The sequence below is a fragment of the Meles meles genome, chromosome 18, assembly GCF_922984935.1.
Source record: "Meles meles chromosome 18, mMelMel3.1 paternal haplotype, whole genome shotgun sequence".
Lineage (NCBI taxonomy): Eukaryota > Metazoa > Chordata > Mammalia > Carnivora > Mustelidae > Meles > Meles meles.
In genome coordinates this window covers 52,801,788-52,825,897 of record NC_060083.1, presented here as the reverse complement: position 1 = coordinate 52,825,897, position 24,110 = coordinate 52,801,788, and the positions used below count along the sequence as shown (strand labels likewise).

General features: G+C 51.4%; 2 protein-coding genes across 7 annotated transcripts in view; one reads left to right on the top strand and one right to left on the bottom strand.

Annotated features, from left to right (window-relative positions):
• WIPI1 (WD repeat domain, phosphoinositide interacting 1) overlaps nt 1-20,219 on the top strand; it is a 32,279-nt gene extending 12,060 nt beyond the window's left edge. Inside the window, exons 4-13 of one of the 2 annotated variants that reach the window (XM_045984995.1) lie at nt 445-541; nt 8,055-8,152; nt 8,802-8,894; nt 9,529-9,599; nt 10,196-10,303; nt 14,305-14,469; nt 15,237-15,344; nt 16,088-16,206; nt 16,702-16,802; nt 19,692-20,219. In XM_045984995.1, coding sequence (XP_045840951.1) covers nt 445-541; nt 8,055-8,152; nt 8,802-8,894; nt 9,529-9,599; nt 10,196-10,303; nt 14,305-14,469; nt 15,237-15,344; nt 16,088-16,206; nt 16,702-16,802; nt 19,692-19,739 — 1,008 coding nt within the window. In that variant the 3' untranslated portion in view covers nt 19,740-20,219. Of the gene's footprint in view, nt 1-444; nt 542-8,054; nt 8,153-8,801; nt 8,895-9,528; nt 9,600-10,195; nt 10,304-14,304; nt 14,470-15,236; nt 15,345-16,087; nt 16,207-16,701; nt 16,803-19,055 lie in introns of both variants that reach the window. The other variant, XM_045984994.1, reaches the window with a different exon arrangement.
• Nucleotides 17,802-24,110, bottom strand: part of ARSG (arylsulfatase G) — a 106,315-nt gene continuing 100,006 nt past the window's right edge. For 2 of the 5 annotated variants that reach the window (XM_045984988.1, XM_045984991.1), the window contains 2 exons: nt 23,958-24,048; nt 17,802-18,399 (listed from right to left, as the gene is read on the bottom strand). In XM_045984988.1, coding sequence (XP_045840944.1) covers nt 18,357-18,399; nt 23,958-24,048 — 134 coding nt within the window. In that variant the 3' untranslated portion in view covers nt 17,802-18,356. Of the gene's footprint in view, nt 18,400-20,227; nt 21,166-23,957; nt 24,049-24,110 lie in introns of those variants that run through there. The other 3 variants (XM_045984987.1, XM_045984990.1, XM_045984989.1) reach the window with 2 other exon arrangements.

Here is a 24,110-nt window from a genome sequence, read left to right as displayed (position 1 = left end):
TTTTTTTTTTAAGGTTTTATCCATTTGAGAGAGAGAGAGAGAGAGAGCATGGGGGGCGGGAAAGAGGAAAAGGAAGAAGCAGATTCCCCACTGAGCAGGGAGCCCAACACAGGGCTCTATCCCAGGACCCCAGGATCATGACCTGAGCTGAAGGCAGACACTCAACCAACTGAGCCACCCAGGCACCCCCCCCCCACAAAAAAAAATCTCAATTTCTAAAGGAAAATTTTTAAGATCTTGTATTGTGTGCTTCCGTTCAGGTGGATGATGTGTGCGTGCATACATAGGCATCCCTCCATGTAATCTTCCACTTGATCATCAAAATGCATCCTCCTTTAGGCTGAGAAGCAAGTTAGGGCTCACAGGAAAGATGAGCAATTTCTGTCCGGTCGGGTCCTTTCGGAGGAAACGGCCCAGCGGACTGACGCATATGTGTGATTGCAGAGGCTGCTGGTGTGCCTGGAGGAGGCCATTTACATTCACAACATCAAGGACATGAAGCTGTTGAAGACCATCCTGGATATTCCTGCAAACCCAACAGGTGAGCTCCCAAATCAGCCCCCAGATGTCACACCCAGCTGCCCCTCTCACTGGCTGGATTCCCCCCCTCCATCGAAAACCTGAAGCAGTATTTGGATGGGTTTGGGTCTCAGTGGTGTTTAACTTGGAGGTTTTCTTCACGGTGGCCGATCCCAGTTATGTTAGGCTATACACCCTTCAGGACCGCGGCCTGGGAGAAACCCCTTTCTCCTGGAACCCCTTTTCTGCAAGGGTGTCAAGGCCCTTAAGGTAGACGTGTGGGAGATTTCGTGCATCTGATATTAAAAGGTGTTCGCCCCTAATTATCGTCTGTGGTTGTTCAGCACAGAGGAGGTGTAATTATTAGGAGCAGGTTTTGACTTGGTGTGTCTGCACAAGCAGGAGAAAGGCTCCAAAGAATGTGTTTTATGAAGCTACAGTGAAATCTGTAGACTCGGGTGATGTGCTGGGAGACTGGTCTTCATGAAACCCCTTGGATACAACACTGTTGAACCAGTCCCCCACGTAAGAATGGGAACAGATTGGATTCGGTGGATTGAAAGAGCAGAGGACTCGTGTGAGCTCACTGAGTGGGAAGTAAAGGAGAAAGCGGCCGTCAGTTGGCTGGGAGGGTGGGGAGTCATCACGCTGGAACAGCTGGTGTGTCCAGAGATTCAGGTTAATGTCTGTGAGCCGAATTCGTTTACGGCAGTTTCCTAATTCTTCGGCTTTTGCTGAATTTCAAGGTCTGTATCGCCTACCCCAAGTCACCAAGGCTCTTTGGGCCTCAGATTTTTTTCTGTAAAATGGGACGGGAATACCCATCTGGCAGGATCAGCTTAGAATTACAGGAGCTCATGTTTGTGAAACTGACCAGCTCACAGACCACCATGCGGTAAAATCTCCTATTCCTGCTTTCCTCCCCTCTTCTCTATTCTACCTATAAAATAAACCTGCGTTATATACCTCCCCTCTCTCCTGTCGACCTCAGTGCTTAAAATTTCTGCCATGAAAAAATATATCTTCAAAGATCAAAGCCATTGAGACCTTTAGAAAATTCTGAGAGGTGATGACTTTAAAGCGTATTTCATAAAATGAAGATGGCAAGTGAAGGAGCTGCGGATGGTTAGGTTTTTGTTCTAGGAACGTGAGGTTGAAATGGTCTGGAAAGTTCTGTACTGAAGATGCACTACGTGCCCTGGCCGACAGAGGGCGCTGACGGGTACGGATACGAGGTGCAGCCCACCAGGGACCCAGAATGTAGCCACACCAGTCTCTGGAGACAGGCACTTTGCAGGGCCTGGACCCAGGGTGGGACTGTGGGTGCAGACAGCTGGAAGGAAGATGTGCTTTTTTGCTAGGGCTGGTAGGAGAGGTCCTGCCGAATCGAAGCAGAACTCAGGGCAGGAGTGGACCTGATCCGGACCTTGATGGATTTAGGCAAGGGGCCATCCAGGTGTCTAGGAAGCTGGAAGCTCCCTCGGTTCTCCATTTCTCTGGGAAGATAGGAGGTGGCGTAGTCAGGACCCTCTCCAGCCGGGGGGGCCTGTGTGTTAGCGCTGCGGTCGCCTTCCCTTGCTTCTGCCCGCACACACTCAGCGAGCAAGACGGCTCTGTCTGCCTGCGGGACTGGATCCCTTCCTCCCGTGAAAAGCAGTTTCTCCCCATCCACTCTTAATTTCTAGCAAGTGGAGCTGTCTTCCTCAGCTCAGAAAAGTCTCACTGGTTGCCTTTCTTTTTGCAGTTTAAACAGGGAGAAAAGGAGGTTGGAAAGGGTGGGCCTTTTGTATTTTATGTTGGAGAGAATGGGTGTTATTTGTAAAGGAATAATTTTATCTCAAGAAAAATTAGAAACAGTGGGAGGTGTTTTCTCTGTCTCAGATAAACGTTATGAATGGATTCAAGGACAGAGTTAGCATTTCCTTCTGAAAGACCATGGGTGGGTTGAAAGACCAAAATATGTCTTCTGACACCTTTGATGCCTTTGGGAGAGATAGCCCAAGACTTTCTCAAATCCTGTAATTTATAATTATCATCTCAGCTTCCCCTGAGCTCCCTTTGTCTCCAGGAGAAGGGAGATGATAATGGTTATCCCACAAAGTTATTTGGGGGTGGATTAACCAAGGACAGGCAGTGAGCAGCGCAGCGAGAGCAAAGGCTGGGCTCTCTCCCTAGCCCGGCCATGGTCAAAGTCACACCCACCCAGATATGACCAGTTCCTCACTCAGCAGACTCAGAGCCATCAAACCCAGGAATGTAAAATTTTCAGAGGCCAGGCGTCTCCTTTATTTGTTCTCATTCTCTCATTTATTTTCTTAACAAAAATGTAAGATGGAAACTCGGGCTGTTGGTTGATCGGTGCTTCATGGGCACACAAGGGAAACAGAGTCCCTTGTTCAACGGGCTGGAGCACACGGATGCTGAGCAGATTGTAACCTAGTGAATTATAAATAAATGACACACACAGAGCTCTACCACGGCTCCGCACCCTGTATCTAATGCAGCTGTAAATTCCCTTCCTTTTGTCTGTCTGTGTCACGGCCTTTCCCGTTGTGTCAAAGACTGCAGGCTGTTTCCTTTAAAGGGTTTGGCCAGACGGGGCTCGCAGTTAATTTCCTGCCAGCGCAGCGGTCTGTGTGCTGAGCAGTGAGGGGGGAGAGCTCCGCATAAGTCGTGCCAACTGCAGATCTCGGCTGTGCCATGCTCTTCCGACCTTCTCCGGAATACCGAGGGAGCTGTCTATACCACACGACAAGTGCGTGTAATCGAACAGAGTAGTGGCTCATTCCCCAGCCAGGGCTCTTTCTGGAAAGGGTAATACAGGTGGGGTAAATATCTCTCATTTGCAGAGGCCCAGAACACTCGCAAATACAGAGATTTTCTGTTTTTGAAACTTGGAAAGTATCTTCTGAGACATTACTCAACCCAGAGAGAACAGCAGGGTGTAAATCACTGTTAACTTGCTGTAAGTTTGTCAAGTCGAACTATAAATACCAAGATGGGGATGATTTAGAATCATAGGACTTCCTCCTGACTCCAGCCACCGCTCCCATTGGCTCTCGCGCTGATAACAGACACTTCTGTTCCAACTGCAGAATTACAGCCCAACAATTTCAGGGAAGTTGCAGCTGACAGTGATTTATGAGACTGTGTGTCGATTCTTAAACAAATCCCAAAGCCACATCAAAACCTGAGTCCTATATAGGAAAAAGACTGGGGGCACCTGGGTGGGGTTCAGTGGGTTAAGCCTCTGCTTTTGGCTCAGGTCATGATCCCATGGTCCTGGTATCGAGTCCCGCATCGGGCTCTCTGCTCAGCAGGAAGCCTGCTTCCCCCCTCTCTCTGTCTGCCTCTCTGCCTACTTGTGATCTATCATGTAAATAAATAAAATATTAAAAAAAAAAGACTGGAAGAAAATATGTACAAATATTGAGAATACTGAAGAGCCTCTGGGTTTTAGGATAACGAGTGCTTTCTCTCTCTCTCTCTTACTTTATATTTTCTGGACTGTGCAAATCTTTTACACTATGACTTTTCTATTATAAAATGTTATCAGAGACAACGCTTATTTCCTTCCCGAAGAAGGCTTTGTGTGACGCCTGTCAGGGAAAGAGAAGATGGGCGGGATGGTAATATCCAAGCCTGAAAGCAAGCTCTCGATGCTTTCCTTGGGGGCTTCCAGAAGGAAAGAAATGCATTCTTGTAGCTGGTTGGATTTGTCTGAGAACTGGACCACAGGAAATCGAAGGAGCTCATGTTGAGCATTTCTGGGGAGCTTAATTAAGTCTAAGAAGGCTGGCGTGCCGGATCCCTTGGCTAAATTCAGTGGATTGGCCCGAATCTGAGGCAAAGCTCTCAGACAAGCAATTACATGTCAGAGTCCGCCTGCGCGGGCTGTCATCCTTTCCCTGTTAGAACCTAGCGCCATCCCACTCTCTCTTGGATACTACAGAAGGTTCGGTGTTAGGTCTAAGCTTTTCTTCCTTTCTGGAATATTTACGCTCTGACAAAGAAGGTCAGAATGGCTATTATCAAAAAGACAGAGATCCAAAGTGCTGGCAAGGATGTGCAGGAAAGAGAACCCCCGTGCACCACGGGCGGGACCGCCAGCTCATGCAGCCGCTGTGGAAAACGGGCTGGAGGTTCCCCAAAAATTAAAAACAGAACTACCCCATGATGCAGCAATTCCACTTCTGGGTGTCTGTCTGAAGAAAATGAAAACAGTAACCCGGAAAGATAATCTGACCCCCATGTTCATGGCAGCATTATGTAGAACCGCCAAGACATGGAAGGACCCAGGTCTGCTGGATGGGTGGGTGAAGAAAATGTGGTATATGCGTGGGTACAATGGAGTGTTATTCGGGCAAAAAAAAAAAAAAAAAAAGGAAATCTTACATTTGGGACCTTGAGGGCATTATGCTAAGTGGGTTAAGTCAGACAAAGAAAGACCAATACTGCGAATACTGTGCAATCTCACTTAGATGTGGAATCTTAAAAAAAAAAAAAAAGATACAAAATACAAAGAATAGGCTGGTGGCTGCCAGGCGGGGGTCTTGGGGGGTCGTGTGAAATGGACGAAGAGGGTCAAAAGTTGCAAACTTCCGGTTATAAAATAAATAAGTCACGCGGATGTAATGTAAAGCACGGTGGCTGTAGTTAACCATACCGTATTGCATATTTGAAAGTTGATACAACGATAAGTCCTGAAGACCTCTCGTCCCGAGAAAAAATAAATTATAACTCTGTATGGTGCCGAAGGTTATTAGACCATCAGTCCCTCGAGATGACAAATATCCGATCATTATGTTGTGGATGAGAAAACTAATATCATGTGTATGTCCATGACACTGCATATTAATTTAAATTTAAATATGTCCCTTATTCTGCATATACATTTAAATATTAATTTTTAAAAAAAACTCTACAGGGCAACTGGAAGTTACCTGTCCAAGTTTTCTGCTCAAAGACCTCCTAGTTCTCCCTGCCGCAAAGAGGGTCCTCGATATTTTCAGATGGGAGATAGAAGTAAATGAAGTTTTGGCATCTTAGAATGTGAACGCTGGAAGGATCGCCGTAGGTGGCCCCGTCCTGTCACGGGTAATAAACAGGTGGGCCTCAAAAGGCCACAGATAATCCTGCCAGAGTCCCACAGGGGATGGCAGACCTGGATCCTGAGTCCGTGTCCTCAGCCCGTCTCTGCCAGGGAGATAGTCTTAAAACCCTGCTTTTTTTTTTTCCCCTAACAGCTCTGTTGAACTATAATTCTCGTGCCATATGATCACCCATTTAAAGTGCACTATTCAGTAGCACTTTGTATATTCATAGAGTTGTGTACCCCTTACCACAATCAATTCTAGAACCTTCTCATCACCCCAGAAAGAGACCCCATGGCTCTTAGCCACCAGCCCCCCACACCCCCAGCCGCAGGTGCCCCTAATCTACTTTGTCTCTCTAGATGGACCTATTCCGGATATGACATGGAAGGGAATCACGTAATATGTGGTCTTCTGTGTCACTTCCGTGTTAGAACATGTATATTCCATCGTAAGGATATTCTTTACCCAAATTCATTAGCTGATAGACGTTTACGTTGTCTCTACTGTTTGAATCTTATGAATGATACTGCTTTTCATGTGGCTGGTGTTTTCATTCCTCCTGGATATATACCTAGGAGTAGAATTGGGGGCGTATACGACAAGTCTGTGTTTAACCTTTTCAGGAGCCGCCAGAATGTTTCCCAAAGCACTGCCCTGTGTTAGCTTCCCAGCAGCAGCGGAGGAAGCTTCCAATTATCTGTCTCTTTGATTATCGCCATCCTAGTGGGTGTGAAGTGGTACCTCATTGTGGTTTTGATGAACGCTGCTTTTTTTAAACCTACGTGCTCAGAAACCGCCGGCACATACCCACTGCATTTGTAAGGTCTTAACTCTTTGGTGTGGTCCTCAAGTCCTCCCCCCGTTGCCATGTCCAGTCTGACCGCCTATTCTGCTACGCAGCCCTCTGGGAACCCACCAGGCAAGGCAACCCAACCTCCCCTGCTCTTCCCTTCTGTTTCACAAGACCAGAATGCCTTCCACCTGCTAGCTGCTCTTGAAATTGCACTTGGATTGCAAGAAGCCCAGATGAGATGGGGCAATTCAGGTTCCCAGAGCAAGACTGGGAAGATACGAGAGTCCAGACTCTCTCCCTAAGGCTGGGGCTGAGCGGGATCCTGTGCAGGTGGGAGTTACAGGATGCCAGAGAATGCAGGTAAGGGCTCTGTGCTTAGTCACTTTCCTCTCATGGTCCAAGTGATAAGAGCACAGCCCTAGCTTTGTCCTCATCAAAGCCAGGGAGCGGGAAGGAGGACCTTGGTTTCCGTTCTCAATGTTGGATTTTTTCCTCTGCTCCTCCCCCAACAGATTAGGTTGGGTACATTTTAGCCTGATGTCAAGTTTTTCTTACACAAGTATAAGAAACCTGTTTAATAGACTAACTCGTGGGGCGCCTGAGTGGCTCAGTCAGTTAAGTATCTGACTCTTAGTTTCAGTTCGGATCTTGATCTCAGGGTTGTGAGTTCAAGCCTTGAGTTGGGCTCTACACTGGGCATGGAGCCCACTTTAAAAATGTTTGTGTGTGTGTGTGTGTGTGTGTGTGTGTGTACACACATACGCACTAACCTGTAACAAAGATGTCAGTTGCTTTTTTTCATTTAAAAAGATATCTCTCTGGCCTAATCTCAGAGTTCTTATTCTGATGATGCTTTCGGTTCTGATAACTCCTTGAATTCACTTCTGTCACACGCACACCTCTACTGTTAACCCAGCTGTTGCTGTGAAAATCCGTTACCTAAATACTTTTAGAACTCCCCTAAATACTTTTGAGTCTCCTTATAAAGAAAAATGATTTATGTCAGTTCAGTGCTGTAATGGGCTGTTTACTCTTCCAGAATATTGCCAAAGTACCTGAACTCCAAAATGTCCTCTTTCTTTACTTTGTCTCAATAGCAAACACCCATCTTCACTGAGGATCCAGCCCTCAAAGGAACGTCCATCTCTGGATCTGCCCATTCCCCTTATCGAGGCAGACATTTGGCTTAGAAATGAACAGTCTCTCAATAGGTCCTTCCCCTCACCCTCTGCCTCCTGGGTTCTCCAACCTGACATGGCTGGCCAGCTGCGGGTGGTCACCTGCAGGAAGGCCAAGTTTGCAGTAGAAAGGTTTATTTCCATGAAGAGTAAATTCTCTCATAGCCTTAGAGAGTAATGAAAGAGAAATAGACGCGGTTTCAGAGCCCTGCGGTAAAACGTGAAGAAGAGCTTCTTCCGTGTTCTGAGTTCTGACTGCTTTCCTGCGGGGAAGACCCGGCCAATGTCAAGTGTGAACTTCCCTTATGGCATTCGCTTGATGACAAGAATAAACCACTGGAAGATCCGCTAAGCCGTTCCTCCCCTCGCCAGTAGGTGGCGCTGAGGCCGCACTGTCTTCCGATGCCCCGTCCAGGCTTGCTCTCTCCCTTGGACACTCCTCCTCATCTGCGGTCCCTTCTTTGCCAGGTCTGTGTGCCCTCTCTATCAACCATTCCAACTCGTATGTGGCCTACCCTGGAAGCCTGACTACAGGCGAGATCGTGCTTTACGATGGACACTCCCTGGTGAGTTGGCAGCGACCCAGCAGACGCAGCCCTCTGGCTTGGCTGTGAGGTCAATGGCAGGTGTTGCACAGGCTCTGTCCCGGCGGGGGAGGGAGGGGCGGGGGGAGAAGCCGCACTGGAGGAGCTGGTTCCGGCCACAGCGGTGGGGTGTGGAGAAGGTAATGCCACCTGCCTTCACGGCCATCAGTCAACTCGTGAGGCAGCACGCCAGGCCAAGTCAGATGGAGACGGTGTCGTGGAAACTGCCCGCCAGCTGGTGGCCCATGGTCAGATGGAAGGTGTCGTGTTGTGCCATCTCACGGTGACAGTGTCCGGATGTTTCCCGTTTTGGTCCTCCGCTGTCCGAGGCTTCACGGAGCAGGGTGGGATTGCTGGGGATGTCCCCAAAAGTGGTGGCAGCATCACAGCGCATGTAGCTGGCTGTCCGTGTTCCCGAGGGCAGGAAGAGGGATGGAGACGGAGGCAGAATCTCAGTAGACCAGAAGAGGACGTAGAGCTTATATGGCCTGGTGGAGGGCGTGAGAGAGAGAGAGAGAGAGAGGCGGGGAGCCCGGCAGATGAGGGGGCATCTTGGAAGAAAAGAGGAAGGGGAGGGAGAGGAAATGCGTCTTCCCCGGCATCAGTATCCGCTTTCCCTTGTCACCAACAGAAAACAGTCTGCACGATTGCTGCCCACGAGGGGACGCTGGCCGCCATCACCTTCAATGCCTCGGGCTCCAAACTAGCGAGTGCCTCTGAAAAGGTGAGTGTGCCGCTGCGCCTTCACCGGGCTGTCCCGTCGGGGCTGAAGGTCGGACACGCGGGGACTGGCTGGTCCCTCCGTCTAATCCATTTCCAAGGGGCACCTCTGCCCCACGCGTGCTGTGTATATGGACACACATTAGTTCAACAGGCGGAAGGCCTGGGCTATGCAAGATACGGGACACTTGACACGGACACTTGGGGTGTTACTGAGAAACGTTCGTGCAGGTCCCCCTTGACACGCACTGAGGCTGCATTTAATAAACGGTGCCAGCAAAATGTCGTGTGAGAATGAGCTCTTCTGACTGGAATGGCCAGGGAAGGTGACCAAGTTGAACCTCAAATGCCGTGAAAAATGTGTGTCTTTTGAGAGGCCAAGACTGGACATTCTAGCAAGCGCAAGCATTTCCAGCATCCACGCTTGCCAAGCCTTCGCCTAGGGTGGGGAGGGAAAAGGGAAACAGTGTTGCACACACGGTCCAAGCAATATACACACAAAAAAGCCTCTGTCGGACACTTTGTGCTTCCTCCTGGGAGACAGATGTTCCAAACCAAGAAAACAAGCTCTTCTCTGAAGCGACGTCTGTGTACGAAGCTATTAATGGTATGAAGTGTGCACCTGCTCTCTTTTCCAGGGCACGGTCATCCGGGTGTTCTCTGTACCAGACGGGCAAAAGCTCTACGAGTTTCGGAGAGGCATGAAAAGGTCTGTGTTCGCCGTGAAGCCTGTTTTGCGGTAGCCACCAACTCCCACAGGGGATGGCTGGCAGTGGTTGGTGGGGAGCAGGGAGGGCGGTTCTGTGCCCTCTTGTCCCCTGAAGGAGGGTCACTGCCTGAGACACCTTGCTGGGTGCTCAGCAGACCCGAGAACTCGGCTGTTCTAGCACAGGACCTCGGCCACTGGAGACCCATGGGAGCCCTTTTCTGATGTGCGAGGGCCGCTAGCAAAGAAGACGTGAGAGAGAACAAGTCACTGTCCAGAAGCAATTTGTCAAGTGTGATGGGCCGGGATCCTAGTGGCTGTGGCATTTGCAGCTGGATCCATGCACCGAGCAGCTGGAAAACGTCCGAGATGACAGGAAGGGGCCGTGCCTTGTTTCTTCCTGCTGGAGACTGGGACCCCTTATGAATCTTCCCAGCGAGAATTCCTAAATGTGAATGACACCGTGTCAGGGGCATCTGAGAATACCTAGACTCTCCAGGACACATCGGGTTTTCTTAAAAAGCTGGTTTTTGAACCAGCGAGCAGTCATCCTCACCTTTCTGGCTCACTGGTCTGTCTCTGCATCGCTGTGTTCCCAGGTACGTGACGATCAGCTCGCTCGTGTTCAGTATGGACTCTCAGTTCCTCTGTGCCTCCAGCAACACCGAGACCGTGCACATCTTCAAGCTGGAGCACCTCAGTAACAGGTAAGCAAGCGCCAGATGTCAAACCCACGTGGACCGGCCTTCCTGGTAGGTCTTCCCAACGGGGTGGTGTCATGCAAGGACACACGAAACCCGGGTGCCCCCCCCCCCCGAGTTCACACCCTGGCCCTGCCCTGTGCTAGGAGACCCAGGTGGGTAATTCAGTTTTCCTGCACCTCGGTGCAAAATGATCATCGAGCCTCCTGGGCTTGTCATGGGGGCTAAGGGACTTCCTGGAGCCGAAGTGTTCAGCGAGTGCCTGCACGCAGGAGAAGCCGTTGGCACAGGAGTCTGCCAATCTCCGCCGTCCGGCCCACCACTGAGTCGCGGGCAGACACTCCCAGTGCGGGCGGCTGCACCAGTGGCCGGAGCAGAGCGTGCCTTAAACTGCGGCGGGGGGTGTGGGCGTTAGTTTCCTCTCGCTGCTTTAACGAGTGACCACAGACTTCATGGCTTAAAGCAGCACACGTTCATTATGGCACAGTTTGCTCATCCAGGACCCCACGGCCGAGTTCTCCGCCCAGGGTCTCACAAGGCGGAAATCCCCGTGGCAGGTAGCCCCACTCTTATCTGGAGCTCGGAGCCCTCTTCCACACGAGTCCCGTTCCTGGTAAGAATTCCGGGCGGTGCGGTAGTAGCAGTGAGGTGCCTGCATCCTGAAGTCTCTCTGCCCAAGAGCCCACCCGCTTCCTGCCGCACCTCGCCATCCGCCCTGCAGGGTCGCACTGACCCCTTCCTGTGCGCTCGAGTGCTCCAACTTTGCCTTCTGCCCGCCTCGTCGGCCACCAGCTGGATAGCCCTCTCTGCTCTTCAAGGCTCCTGTGATTAGAGCAAGCCCAGCTGGGTAATCTCCCTACCTCCGGCCACCTGGGCCATATAACAGTCACTGGAGGGCTCATTCGTCACCGTCCCATGTTCTTGGGGCCATTCCTAGAAATTCCGCAGTAGCGTGTGAGCACTCGGACATGGACATAGCGTCAACTACCTGCTGTGGGCATGTCCACACCTCCTCCCCACCAGCCATTGTCTATGACCTCTTTCCAAGGTCAAGGTCCTGCTTCTGGTAGCTTCTGGTAGCTTCTGGTCCATACCTTCCTCAGAACTTCAGACGCCTCATGTCTCCTGCCTCTTTGGTGCCGTGATAGGAAATTGAAACACGGGGTGTCAGCGGTGAGCTCGCTTACACACAGAAGGCAGGTGGCAGAGTTAGCAATGACGATGACTGTCATATGTTAATAGACACTGCAGTTTATAGTCTTCTCACACACGGCCTCCCTCGGCTCACCACAGGAGTCCTGGGAAATGGGAGAAGTTTCATCCCTGAGGCAGCTGGAGTTCAGAGCCATCCCTTTGTGTTGTTCAAAGCCGGTCCCCGTCTATAAGTCCCAGGGTCCGCATGGAAGTGGCAAGTTTTATTACCCCCAGGCTTCTTGACCTTCTCCAGAGCGGAAACTCCAGGGGTGTCTAGGAAATGTACCAGGGACTTGCTTCCACACTTTCACAATTGTGCCAAGAGAGGCCCTTCTTCCGTAACTAAAAGAATTCTCCTAATGTGGTAGAATGTCTACGAGAAAGATCCTTTTTCCACCCACTTTCAAGATACCGTGCCCGGCCTCGTTCTGGCTGTTCGGTGTAGTACATGTCTGTCCGACACCATACCCCACTCCTGTTGTGTATGTATAGTGTGTGTCTGTCCGACACCCATACCTGGCTTCTGTCCCCCTTCCTCAGAAACTCCATCCAAGGGCACCAGCAACCTAGTCAGTAAGTGCCAAGGATTTTCAGACCTGCCTCCGACTTCCCTCCACAGGCTCGTGCAACGCTCTTTCCTGGGAAACCTCGTTCCCCCGACTAGTGTCGGAAACCCCAGGGGCTGCTCCCTCCCAGCTCCTGTTTGCCTGGAACCCCGCAAATGTCCACCCCGTTCCTGGGCATCCCAGAGCTCAGTGTTTGTCCTGTAGTTCTGACCCCGCATGGTCTCCCTAGAGCTTCTATTTGTTTTCTGGACTTTCCTATCTCCTCTCAGACAGCTTGTAAAATGTAAGCCCAGATCTCTTCGGGAGCTGGTGTGATAGTTCAGAGCAGGGGAGGGCGGCTGCGTTGCTAGGAGTGACCCCGAGGTGCCGTGATGGAGTGACCCCAAGCCCCTGCTTCAGCCCTGTCTTCATCTGAGTTCATTACTGGGGCTTCAGACTGGAAGTTGCCATTTGAACTCACTTCCCTGTCCAGGCTCTCCTGCTTCCATCAGTGATCTCAGAGAGCTGGGAACAACCCCTTCCCCCCACCCCGGGGGGGCTATTGACCTTCCCCTCAGCCATGCATGAAGCAGGAGCCGCTGCGATGACTCCCACCGGCCTCTGCATCCCCGTTCCTCGGGCTGCCGCCTGAACTGGGTCTTGAGCATCTCCTGTCTGCTCAGTTACGTCTCACTCTTTCTGGGCTCTTCTTACTGATATCTTCTCAGTGGGCTAGTTTTCTGGAAGCATTCCTTTAAACCTGACCCTCCCTCCTCAGAAACCGTTACCGTCCCCCACTCCCCCAGCTCTGGGAAAGAAGTGCCGGCTCCACCAGCGTGGCGTTCAAGGCCCTTCTTGGTGCATCTTACCTGCTGTGCGGCCTTCCCGCCTCAGGCACCACAGCCGGACCAGCTTGGCTGTGGCTCTCAGAGGCCTTGCGCACCTCCCTCTGCATCTTCGGGCCCCCTCCTGCCTTCCTTCCCAGCGCACCCACAGCTGAGTTGGACCTGCCTCCAGAGCCCGGCCTCGCGACCACCACCCCTAGAACATCCCCAGTCCGTGCAGACACGTCTTATCAAATAGCATCTGCCGTGTGCCAGGCATGACGTGAGGTCCTCGGCGGGGGTCACCTGTTCCCGTGCTCAGGACGGCCCCGCCAGGTGGCGTGTTAGCCCACCAAGGTTATCGCAGTTTCTCTCGGAGGTGAAGGAACTCCATCCCCCGTCCCTCCTCCACGGTCCTGGAGGAGCGCCTATCCGCACCCTCCAAGGGGCCTCACAGTTGACGTCTCTGTGCAGTGTCTGCCCTGGGAACGCGGGGCCTCTTTGCCTCTTGGCACATCCCACCCCTTGGTGCAGAGCCACAGAGCAAGCAGGACAGGTATGTCTTGTGACGCTCAGGATCACAGAATAAGGGCGGAACCGCTAAGAGGGGCCGTCAGTTTCTGATGGGAACATCCAGGCCCAGAGGCTTGTCCAGGGTCCACCTACCCGGCTGGTAAACAGAGTGAGGAAGCAGCCCGTGCTTCCAAACCACGGCGTGCAATCCCCACCAGCCCCGCGCCCCGTACACAAGCAGCTCTCGGCAGGTGCTCCCAGGAGTGCGTGCAGCCACTGGTCCTTGATGCGCCCCCAGTATGCACAGCGCGAAGGCAGGGCTGTGCCCCCATGCGTTGCCACCCCTCACCGACAGAGCAGCCACCCGTGTCCGGTGACAGCGGGGGATGCAACAGATCCCTCTGATTTATGTCCACCATTGGGAATCTCTGGGGCCCCGGGCAGCTTCAGGGCTGTGACCCAACACCGTCCAAAGTGTCTTGCCCGGAGGTCTGCTTCCCACTCAGTCTGACCAGGGAGGTCTTGACCCTGAGATCGCGCTGTTCTTCCGCGAGCCGGGGACAGGCTTGGGCTTCGTTTTCAGAGCCCAGATAGTGATCCCATATCGTGCCCGCCCCTGGCCCTCTTCTTAGAAATCTGGAAATCAGACTAATCACCGCATGCAATTCTCTAATGTAGGGAAGCGGTAGCACTGGGAACCTCTTAACAGCTTCGCGATGGCCCTTTTGCAGGACAAACAAGCCCTCGGTGCCCTTCTGGCACGGCCAGCAGAGAACGTCCCGAGCTGTGGCGGGTGGGCAGGACGCGATGCGAAGACACAGTTCCTTCCCGCTGCCTCGAGCACATCTCCCAGCGTTGGGGCGGGCGGGGAGTTGGCCCAGGGCCCGGGCCGCGGGGCCTTCTCACCTCCACCTGTGCCTTGCTCCCCCAGCCGACCAGAAGAACCTTCCACCTGGACTGGCTACATGGGAAAAATGTTCATGGCTGCTTCCAACTACCTCCCCACCCAGGTGTCAGACATGATGAACCAGGACAGGGCCTTCGCCACCGGACGTCTGAACTTCTCTGGGCAGAGGAACATCTGCTCGCTCTCCACGTACGTACGGCCCCGCCCACCCTCCGCCGGCACAATCCTTCCTCGGGGTTTTTGCCCAGAGGGCAAAGTCCCCAAACACGTGGCGGGAGCCAAAGGACAGGAGACAGCCAGGGTGAGCAGACTCGAAGGCTGCCGTGTCCGTCAGCTGCTTTTCCTCCCTGGTCGTCATGCCTGTTTTGGGGGCGGGGGTGCTGGAAGCTGGCACGGGAACCCCAACTTTCTGGTGATAATGACACTATCTTGAAAGCAATTCCCATTTTTACATAACTCTGTAACAAGGCTCTAGTCCCACAGTCCGGGTTCAGACACCTCTGGGCTTGACAGATGCTTTATCTAAGTGGTTTAAAGGAGTTCGTTAAAGAAGCTAAACATTTTCTTTTTAATTTGATAAAACTAGCCAGCAATGCGGTGGGCCAAGTTTGTCCTTTGTCCTTTCTGTCACCATGAAAGGCAGAGAGCCACATACGCCAAAAGCTGTGTCCCGCTCAGGTCGGCGGGTATTTTGCTGCTGTGGCTTTTCGCAGAGTAAGAGCGGGCACAGGCCTCCTTCTGTCTCATCCCCAGTTACTTTCAAAGACAAGAAGTATTCCTCCAGGTAGATCACTAAGGCCAAAAACACCCAGCATCGGGGGCCCATGGGTTGGGTAAAGGCTTCTGGGGGCAGGAGAAGCCAGTGTGACGGCCAGGGTGGGTGAGGCTTCGTCCCTGAAGCTGGCCCGTCACCGGTCACTGCTGTCACCACAGCGCACGTTTCCCTTGGCTCCTAGGATCCAGAAACTGCCGAGGCTGCTGGTCGCGTCGTCTAATGGACACCTTTACATCTACAACTTGGACCCTCAGGACGGAGGAGAATGTGTCTTAATCAAGACCCACAGGTGAAGAGACTAGTTTTCACAAAAGCCTTTTAAAAGCTGGCTGTGTCGAGCTGTCCCTGGGCGGGGAAGGACGAGCCTCAGGGCCCTCGCTTGTCTTCCTGGCCGGCCTTCTCCGCGGCAGACCTCGAGCGGGCACCCGCTTCATGCGGGGCTGAGTGTCCGGTGCCCTCCCCACCCAGGACGCTCTGGAAAAGTGCGGGGATGAGTACCACGCTCTCGAAGAAAGGGAATGTCTTCCTGCAGCCTTTCCTCCTCATGCGTAATGGGTGCTTAGCAGTGGTGCCCAAACAGAATCCGGAAGTTCTCTTGACGTCTGTGACCGAGAGCAAGGCGACCTCCTCTGGCGGTGACAGGACAGCGCGTGTCCCCCCTTGCGAGTGTGGCTCAGCGTCCTCGCCAGGTGTTTCAGGAAGAGCAGAGGGCCCATCCTCGTTCAGTACATACAAGAGAAAGCAGCTAAACATTAGAAGAAAGAAGCTAAACATTTTTTTTTTTTAAATTTGATAAAACTAGCCAGCAACGCGGTGGGCCAAGAGAAAAAGAAAGGGGTCACTGAGTTGCAATGATTGACCCGGGCTGTTCAAGGTCACTGGGAGGTCACATGACCCAGCGGTGTCCGGATAGGTCTATACTATAAGCTCGAGTGGGCAAGCCTGAGCTTCCGAGTGCTTTTCCTTCTGGCCGTAGCCTGGATATGTGACGATCTCTTTTTTCTCTCCCCCTGCCCCAATTGCTGTAATTAGCTTGATTAGCTCAGGAACAACGGAAGAAAATAAAGAAAATGACCTCAGACCTTCATTACCTCAGTCTTACGCAGCAACTGTAGCCAGACCAAGCACCTCGTCGGCCTCCACGGTGCCAGGTGAGTATGGATGGGGGGGCCTGGCCGGGGGCACTGTGGGGCCGCATTTCCGACCGTGCTTTCTCTCTGCACCATCACCCATGGATGGAACACGCTCCCTGAACCCCTTCCCTCCTCCCAGGTGTGGCCATGAGAACCGAACCGCCTTTCAAGTCAGGTCCCTAAACCTGGCCGGCAGAGCCCCAAATCGTGTCCTCCCCAACAAGCAGTGTCTCCCCTCTGAGAATTGGCCACCGGGGAGAGTTGGCAGTGCCTGGGGTAGACGGTGGGTGAGGTCAGCCGGAGGCTTGGAAACCGCACCTCGTGGGGACCGCACCCCTCTGAAGCAGTCTCTCCGTTCAGTTCTAGTACATGTGCTGCCGAAGCCAGCACCCGTCTCTCCATTCAAAAGGCAAAGGCAGCTGTCCGTGGTTTCCCTGGAGGTCCCGCCCCGGGGTCATAGCGTGAGGAGAGGAGACCGTGGGGCTTCTCTCATGTCTCGTTCTTGGTTTCCAGGTTACTCTGAGGACGGCGGAGCCCTCCGAGGAGAGGTTATTCCTGAACATGAGTTTGCCACGGGACCAGTGTGTCTTGATGATGAGAATGAATTCCCCCCTGTGAGCATTAGGAATCCCTAACAGTGGCTCAGTCTGTGCGCTTAGAAGGAAACCTTCACCCTGGGCAGGAGGCGAAGTCACTTTCCCTGTCCTCTCGCGCTGTAACAGCTAACCTCCCCTCTAATAGTCCGAAAGCCATGGCGGGTGCCCTGTGCTGCAGGCCCCACAGACCAGCCGGCAGGTGTCAGGCTAAAGCCGGCAGCATGCCAATAACCGAATACTAATCCGGGGAGTCGCTGCAGCCTCGAGGCATTTTAACTGGGCTCCTTCGAACCCTCTGTGCTGCTCCTGAGGTAGGAATTCGTGCCTGCAGAAACTCCATTTGCCTGAGGCTCCTTTAAGGATGTCCTTGCAGAACACTGCCACCTTTTTGCTAAGGACGATGCCCTCACAGTGCTGGGCCTCTGTGCTCTGCAAGCCAGCTAGACCCTCAGCCTCCTCCGGCTCTCACCGCCGACCCTGGGCTCCCCTGGGCTCCCAGCCCTGCAGCCGGCAGCCGGGTGGAGGGTGGGAGGCCAGGCAGCGGCGCGCTCCGCTGCATTTCCCTGCATCCTGCTTCAGCCCCTGTGGGAGCAAGCGCCCTCCTGGTGGGCCCGGTGCAAGGCTTGGCTTCTTGCAGCATTCCTGTCTGAAGAGAGGACCCTTGCTCTGGGTGGCTGCCGGGGCCTCCTTAGCTTCTGATTCTTCAGACTTCCATTTCGAGCAACCTGTAGACGACTCTTGGGAGCTACGGTTTGAGTGGGGCACAGATACACCGGAAATCATTTAGACTTGGAAGCCGTGTTTGGGCCCAGACTTAGAGAGCTGTGGGGTCAGGCTCCTGGAGCTGGACTGGGCTCCTCCGGGCCTGTTAGGTCTCGGGCTACAGTGTTTTCCCCTGAGCGTTACTTCACATCAGTTGAAACTCCATTTGCAAAAGGATGGCATCCAGGTCGTTTCTTTCTTGTAGAAGTCCTGGGACGACCTGGTAAGCCCAGTCAGCTTTTTTTTTAAAAAAAAAAAAAAAAAAAAAGAAAAAGGCTGTTTGGGGCCCTCCGTGCAGGACAAGAGGGCTGGGTTCGGGACTGCCCATAAGGGCTCTGCAGATTTCCGCCCGAGATGTACATTTCTGGCTTTTAATAAGCAGATTGCCAAGTCCAGTACCAACAAGTCCAGTTTCTATTCCAGGGGTGGAAAGCACTGGTTCTTAAAAATATCCATTATACATATAAAATCAGCTGTCGGCTTGCTGTCTCCTGATAAACCAGTCGTTTTGCCTTCAGATCCTCATGCCCCAGCTAGCCATGAAGGGAGCTCTTCCGTCCTCAAGAGTTGGCGGTCAGCTACCCGAGGTGGTATCTTCCAGGAACCAGAGCAGAGCAGACGTAGGGGGGATAACCGTGTCCCACTATGTCCGGGTTTAGAGGCTTCACCCACTAGGTTCCATTTCAGTAATTTTGGTGAAAGTCTGTGACTGTTACAAGAGACTATTAGAATATTAATTAGATCCTTACCTGTCATCAAAGTAATCTCTATAAACTCTACAACTCCTTGTACTTACGCAATTGGAATACTTCAGATACTGGCTTTCAGGAGGTGGTTCCCTGCCAAAGAAAACCTGCATAAAGTAATAGGTACACTGTGTCGATCATGTGTTTGAAGTTTAAAAAAAAAAATGAGATGCTTAAAATCTAGTGGTAGAACTTGTCGAGAGACCTGTTCACCTAAACACTGCCAGGAAGCTGGGTATGAGCCGCTTGTCCTGTCTCCCTCTTAAGAACCAAACGCATAAAGTTGGTTTAACTTGCTTCTGGGATTTTTACTTAGACACAAGGAAGGCTTCCTGCCAGTGAGTGCGTTGCTCACTGAATGAGATCCTGGTTAGACTCAACAGCCAGTGGTTGGGGTCATAGAGGCCATCAAGACCCCAGCCCTGCCCTGCAGCCTCCAGACAGACAGGGAGGACAGGACCGAGCTAGTAAAGACTCCCAGTGTGGTGGCAGACAGCCTCGTCCATCTCACCACACAGGGGTCAGAGGCGTGAGGGCCACAGGAACCTCCTTTTGACAGGGACCATCTCATGCCCTTATTGGCAACGATGTCCAGCAGGAGAGGAGATGCTGGACAACTCCTCTCCTTGCCTTTATTCTCTATCAGTATGCCTGTTGCAGATACTTGGCCAGAATTCACACCTCTGCCCACATCTCTTAAAAACTTCTGGGATCGTGAGAAGATCCTGGAGTCTCAGCTTTGTTAAAACCACCTCTCTTTCAGCTCAGATCATGGGCTTGCCCAGCTAATCTCGTGAGGGGCTCCCTGGGCCTTTGCCTTCAGAACACAGGTCATTGCAAGTGGGTTTTTGTTTTCGTTTTTTGTTTGTTTTGTTTTTAATATACTCACACGTCCCTCGAGATTTACTCTGCTCCATAAACAATGAGAAAAGATAACTGATCATTTCTGGTATTGTGCCACATTTGGGAAGCTGTTTTTGTTGTAAGAACACACCAACCTTTACAAGTCTGTGTATTCTCCCAACACTAGTCTTACTCTCGTGAGCAAGGGGTAAGGGAATTGGGACCAAGGGTATTTACTCACTTTTTAGTAGTGATTTAGCAGTCTGTGTTTACAAGATGAGCCTTTTAAAAAATGCATATACATATAAATACACACACATGCACACACATTTTATACAGTCAGTATTTTTTTGAAACTGTGCCATACTCGTCTACACCTAAGATGGGTGGATTTTCCTGGCCACGAGTGACGGCCAGTCCGTGGACATACGGAAAATCTCCACAGTGCCCAGCATCGCCCTGCTGACCCCGTGTGGGCTCAGATCTGTTAATAATGCAGCCTGCCTAACCGCCTCTTTCTGGAAAGAGTAAGGCCATTCTGTTTTGATTTTGGTAGATAATCTTGTGCCGTGGAAGTCAGAAGGGCAAAACGAAGCAGTCTTGATGAGAAGCGCACCTCAGAAATCAGGACACCCCCTGTCAGGTGGTTTTGGAGAAAACAAGGAAGGTGGAAGAATGGAGTACAGTTGTGTGTGCAGAAAGGGGGGCAGGGGCTGCCTGCTTAAGCCACAGGACATGGTTCACGGCTCTCCGAGCTCTCCTCTGCCCTGGTTGCCAGTGGATATGAGAGATACTATAGACACATCTTGCTATCCGAAATATTATGTTACAGCCATAGTGTCCATGCTAACCAACCATATTGGTCTATAACCGGAATTTATATGATGAAGGGCATTCTTTTAAATGTATGCCATGTAAAAATGTACTTAGAGGAAAATCTCTTTGAATTGTATTTCTTGTATATTACGTACATATAGAGAGACTGTTTTCTGCCAGGCAAAGTATTTTTGCAGTGATTGCAATAAATCATTTATTACCTTTTGAGTCCCATTTAGGACACTAATAATAAAATCATGGCAATTCATTTTTGAGGTTTTCAACTTTTATTTCTCCCAAGTTTTAGGAAGCAGGAAGGATGCCTAAAATCTTTAGAATACAGTCCTCCGATCTTTAAAAGCGGGAGGAGGGAGGCGGGCAGAGCCATAGATTTCTGTGCGTTCTTCTGCGCTGAGACCCGGAAACCTCTAACTTGGTCCTAGTCCGCGTCGGTGCTACTCAGGGCTCCCCCCAGCAGCCGCCCAGAAATGGAGCCTCTCGGCCTCCCCCCCCCAGACCCACAGATCAGAGTCTGCACTTCTGCAAGCCCCCAGCTGACAGGTATGCGTATTAAAGACCAAGCGAAGCAGTGCCCTCCACCCCAGCTGGGATGAACCTATGCTAAAGCGACCAGCCAAACTGGGTGCAGAGAAAGGAAGCTGAAATATAGTAAGTGCTGTGTCAGGGCACATGGCCAGCGTTTTCCTAAATCGCCTTCTTTCATCCTCAGATTCAGAGAATCAGAGCCGGGGCTTGACCCAAGTCTAGCTCCCAAGCCCGGTGCTCTTGGCTCGACCACTACACGCGGGAGGGGCCGCCGGGGGCACAACACAGGGGCTTCAGGACAAAATTCGGAGACTTAGTTTTACAGCATCTGGAGCTGGAGCTGGAACTTGCCGTCGCTTCCTAACACCTGCTGCCAGGGGGGAAATCGGTCTGGCGGGCGCTCTGGCAACGGCAGGCCACGTGGTGGGGACTGCAGCAGGGGGTCACAGAAGGATCGCGAGTGTAATCTGCCCTGGAGGTGTTGTCACCAGCAATGTCTAGGAGAACATCTGCGAGGACCTCTCTGACCGCGGGCAGTATGCCCTGGTATTCGGCACCGTCTCTGTCTAGAGGCACAGCTTCCCCAGCATCGTCTTCCAGGTTAAAGATCAGAGGAGGCTCATGGCGCTGTGCGGGCCCCACGGCCCCATCACAGGCTCTGGCTCCGCCTAGAGAGAGGGTGACAAGTACCCCGTCAGACTAGCTTTGGCCCTGTGTCAAGAAGAGAACCGTGACTGATCATACACTAATCCAAACAGCCCAGAACTTCAATGTTCAAATGACTGTTCTGCCTGTCAAAGAAATCGCCTGGAGATTTTAGGTGCTCATTCCAGGGATGCTCCCATTGTCCAGAATGACTTGGAACTTCTCCCGAACTTGCCTCCAGAGCCCTTAGGACAGCCAATGAGGGATCTCTCCTCTCTACCCTTTGTGAGGAAATAAGATCTCTTTCCCCCGAACACTGATTTCTTGAACACCAAAATCCTCATCGGGTGGACGGAGCAGGAAGGCAAGGCGAGTAATTTCACCTTGGGTTGCAGTTGAGATTCTTGTATGAGTTCGAATCTGGCTATGGAGGCAGCCTCGGAAGAGGAGTAAAAGAAATGGGAGTCATGGCTGCATCCTTAGCTGTTGATGATTCAGGTGACTTTTTTTTCGCCTTTTCCATACAAAAAATAGTTAGGTATCTGGCAGAAGTTAATATAATTCAACTGAATAAACAAAAGGGATGCAGGCAAAAGACAGCCATCAGAAATACGGCAATTCCTGAATGCCTCCTTGGGCTCTGAGCTTCCCGGCAGCCAAACAATAGGGTAGAAACTCAGCAATCAGTTGCTCGGGGAAAGCCATGTTCTTGCCTACTTGTCCTCCTTAATGGTCTTCCTCCTACAGCTGACATTCAGGTCATTCGGCAGAACCTAAGAGTCCCTGTCTTTGCCTAGAATCTGGAGTACAATTTGGCTCTTCTTCATTGCCAAGAAAGGGCAAAGGGCAGAGAATGAGGTTTGCAGTCAGTCGAGCAAGGCCAGCGATGAATGCCTCTTATAAAAATGTAAGGCTTCCACTCCACAGAATCATGGAACAAGCCCTCCTACGGATAACACTTGTAAATTCTAGGCAACATATTTAGGAAAAAAAAAAAAAAAGAAGGAAGGCACCAGCAAGTAACCAAGGTAGACAGAAACTGAAAAGAACTTGATCACTGAAAGTCAGAGGTCACGGGTTGGGTCTGTGTTTAAGAGGACCCCCCTCCAACAGAGACACCCCTCAGCCTGCGTAGCAGGGAGGAGCTAGAGCCCAGGGAGGAAACTGTCCTGTCCCTTTCACTTGAGCTGTTTGGGACAGAGCTCAGGGCTGCCACAACAGGAGAAAATACACCAGTAGAAATCTCAGGGAGGAGGAGGGAGCCAGAGAGGAGAAAGCCTCAAAATCCGCAGTGAAACTCCCTCCACATCGTTCTCTAACGCAGTAGATGTCAAGACTGTTGTCTATCTGAAATCGTTTTGAGTAGTAAGGACACGAATTTTCAAAGAGAAGGGGAAGGGAGGGATCAAAACATGTCACACTCCCTCCACGACACACACCCAGATGCCTAGGGGTCTGTCCTCCCCACCCTTGTGCTAAAGGTCCTGGGACTTGGTGACTCCTCGGAAGAAGAACTTTCCTCCCCTGGGTATCATAATTCCTGTCCGACTGTGATCGTTTTTGAACAGTCCGATGACTTCATAGTAACATTCAGGATTCCAATCCCGTGGTGCCAAGGGCTTTCTGGCAGGGCTGTGACTTCTGAAATTAACTCAGCCTGGAGAACCCATACCTCTGAGATAATGTAATGTAAGGACTGTAATCTAGAAACTTTCCATCTGAAAGCATAACGAATATCTGACTGGTTTGTATTTTAGGCTTTGGAGAATCAATAATTCTTGTGGCATTTTTAATATTCCTCAAGTTATGAACTCAAAGAACTCCTTTTGTTTTTATGCCACATTTTCTTCGGGATCATGTACTTACACTCAGGGAAAATCATTTTTGTTCTTTACAGTTCTTTGGAACGCTCTAACATGAAACAACTGAATCAAATTGGAATCTGCACCAGGTCCCAGATTTTGTTTTATTTTTTTTGTTTTTGTTTTTCATTCACTGAAAGAAAAATGTTAGGGTCCCTGTGAGGTATGAAGCTCTGTGCTCAGCACTTAAAGACAAAAAAAATGAAATAGCTTACAAAGCTCAAAACTAGTAGGGGAAATAAAACATGGACCCAAATGATTGGTATACAAGGCAGAACGTGATCATGATCAGAGCTTCCCCAAACTGTACCCAACCGGGAAGACGAGAGGGAGTGTTACAACCTGACCGGGGTACTAGAATTTGATGTCAGGCCCTAGTCACTGAGAGAGGTTTTGACATGAGGCCACGGACGAAGGCCATTGTTCTTGGAGAAGTGACCCTGGAACAGTGTGGGGACCCAGGCTGGAAGGAGCCTGAATTCAGTGGGCAGCAAGAAGCCATTGGAAGATTCTGAGAATCAAACGGACCCAGGATCACATTTCTACAGCGTACATTTAAGACTAGTGAACCACGATGCAGAGACTTCTGTCAGTTTGCTAACTCAACCTCTCAAGTCTATTTTCTGAAACAGTCCATTGTCCAGTAAATTACACTTTAAAATATCCCTAAGCTCCCATTTCATGTTCAGTCAAACTGGCATTTAAAGCCATACAATGGAATGAAACGTTCTTCAGGGGAAAGGAACCGTTTTAAGTGTGCTGACTGGCTCTGAGCTTCTGGAAATGTCAGCCAATGGCAGAAAGACCTTGTTTTCCTGTTCGTGGGGGCAGAGGGCCTGTGCTGGGGTGGGGGGTGGGGGTGCCTTGGGCTCGGAGAGCTCCCTGTAGGAGGCCAGCCCCCACCCACTCCTGGAGGCCTCCAGGAAGATCTGGGCAGGGGACACCTGACTCACCGCTGATGTAGAAGGCCTTGTAGCGCCCCAAGCGGACCGTCTGAAGGGCTCCATATTCTCCAGCCGCCCCACTGTTGGGATGGAAAAGTACCTGAGGAAGAGGAGCAGAACTTGCTAACCAGACAGCCACGCTGGTGACTCCCCAGAAAGCAT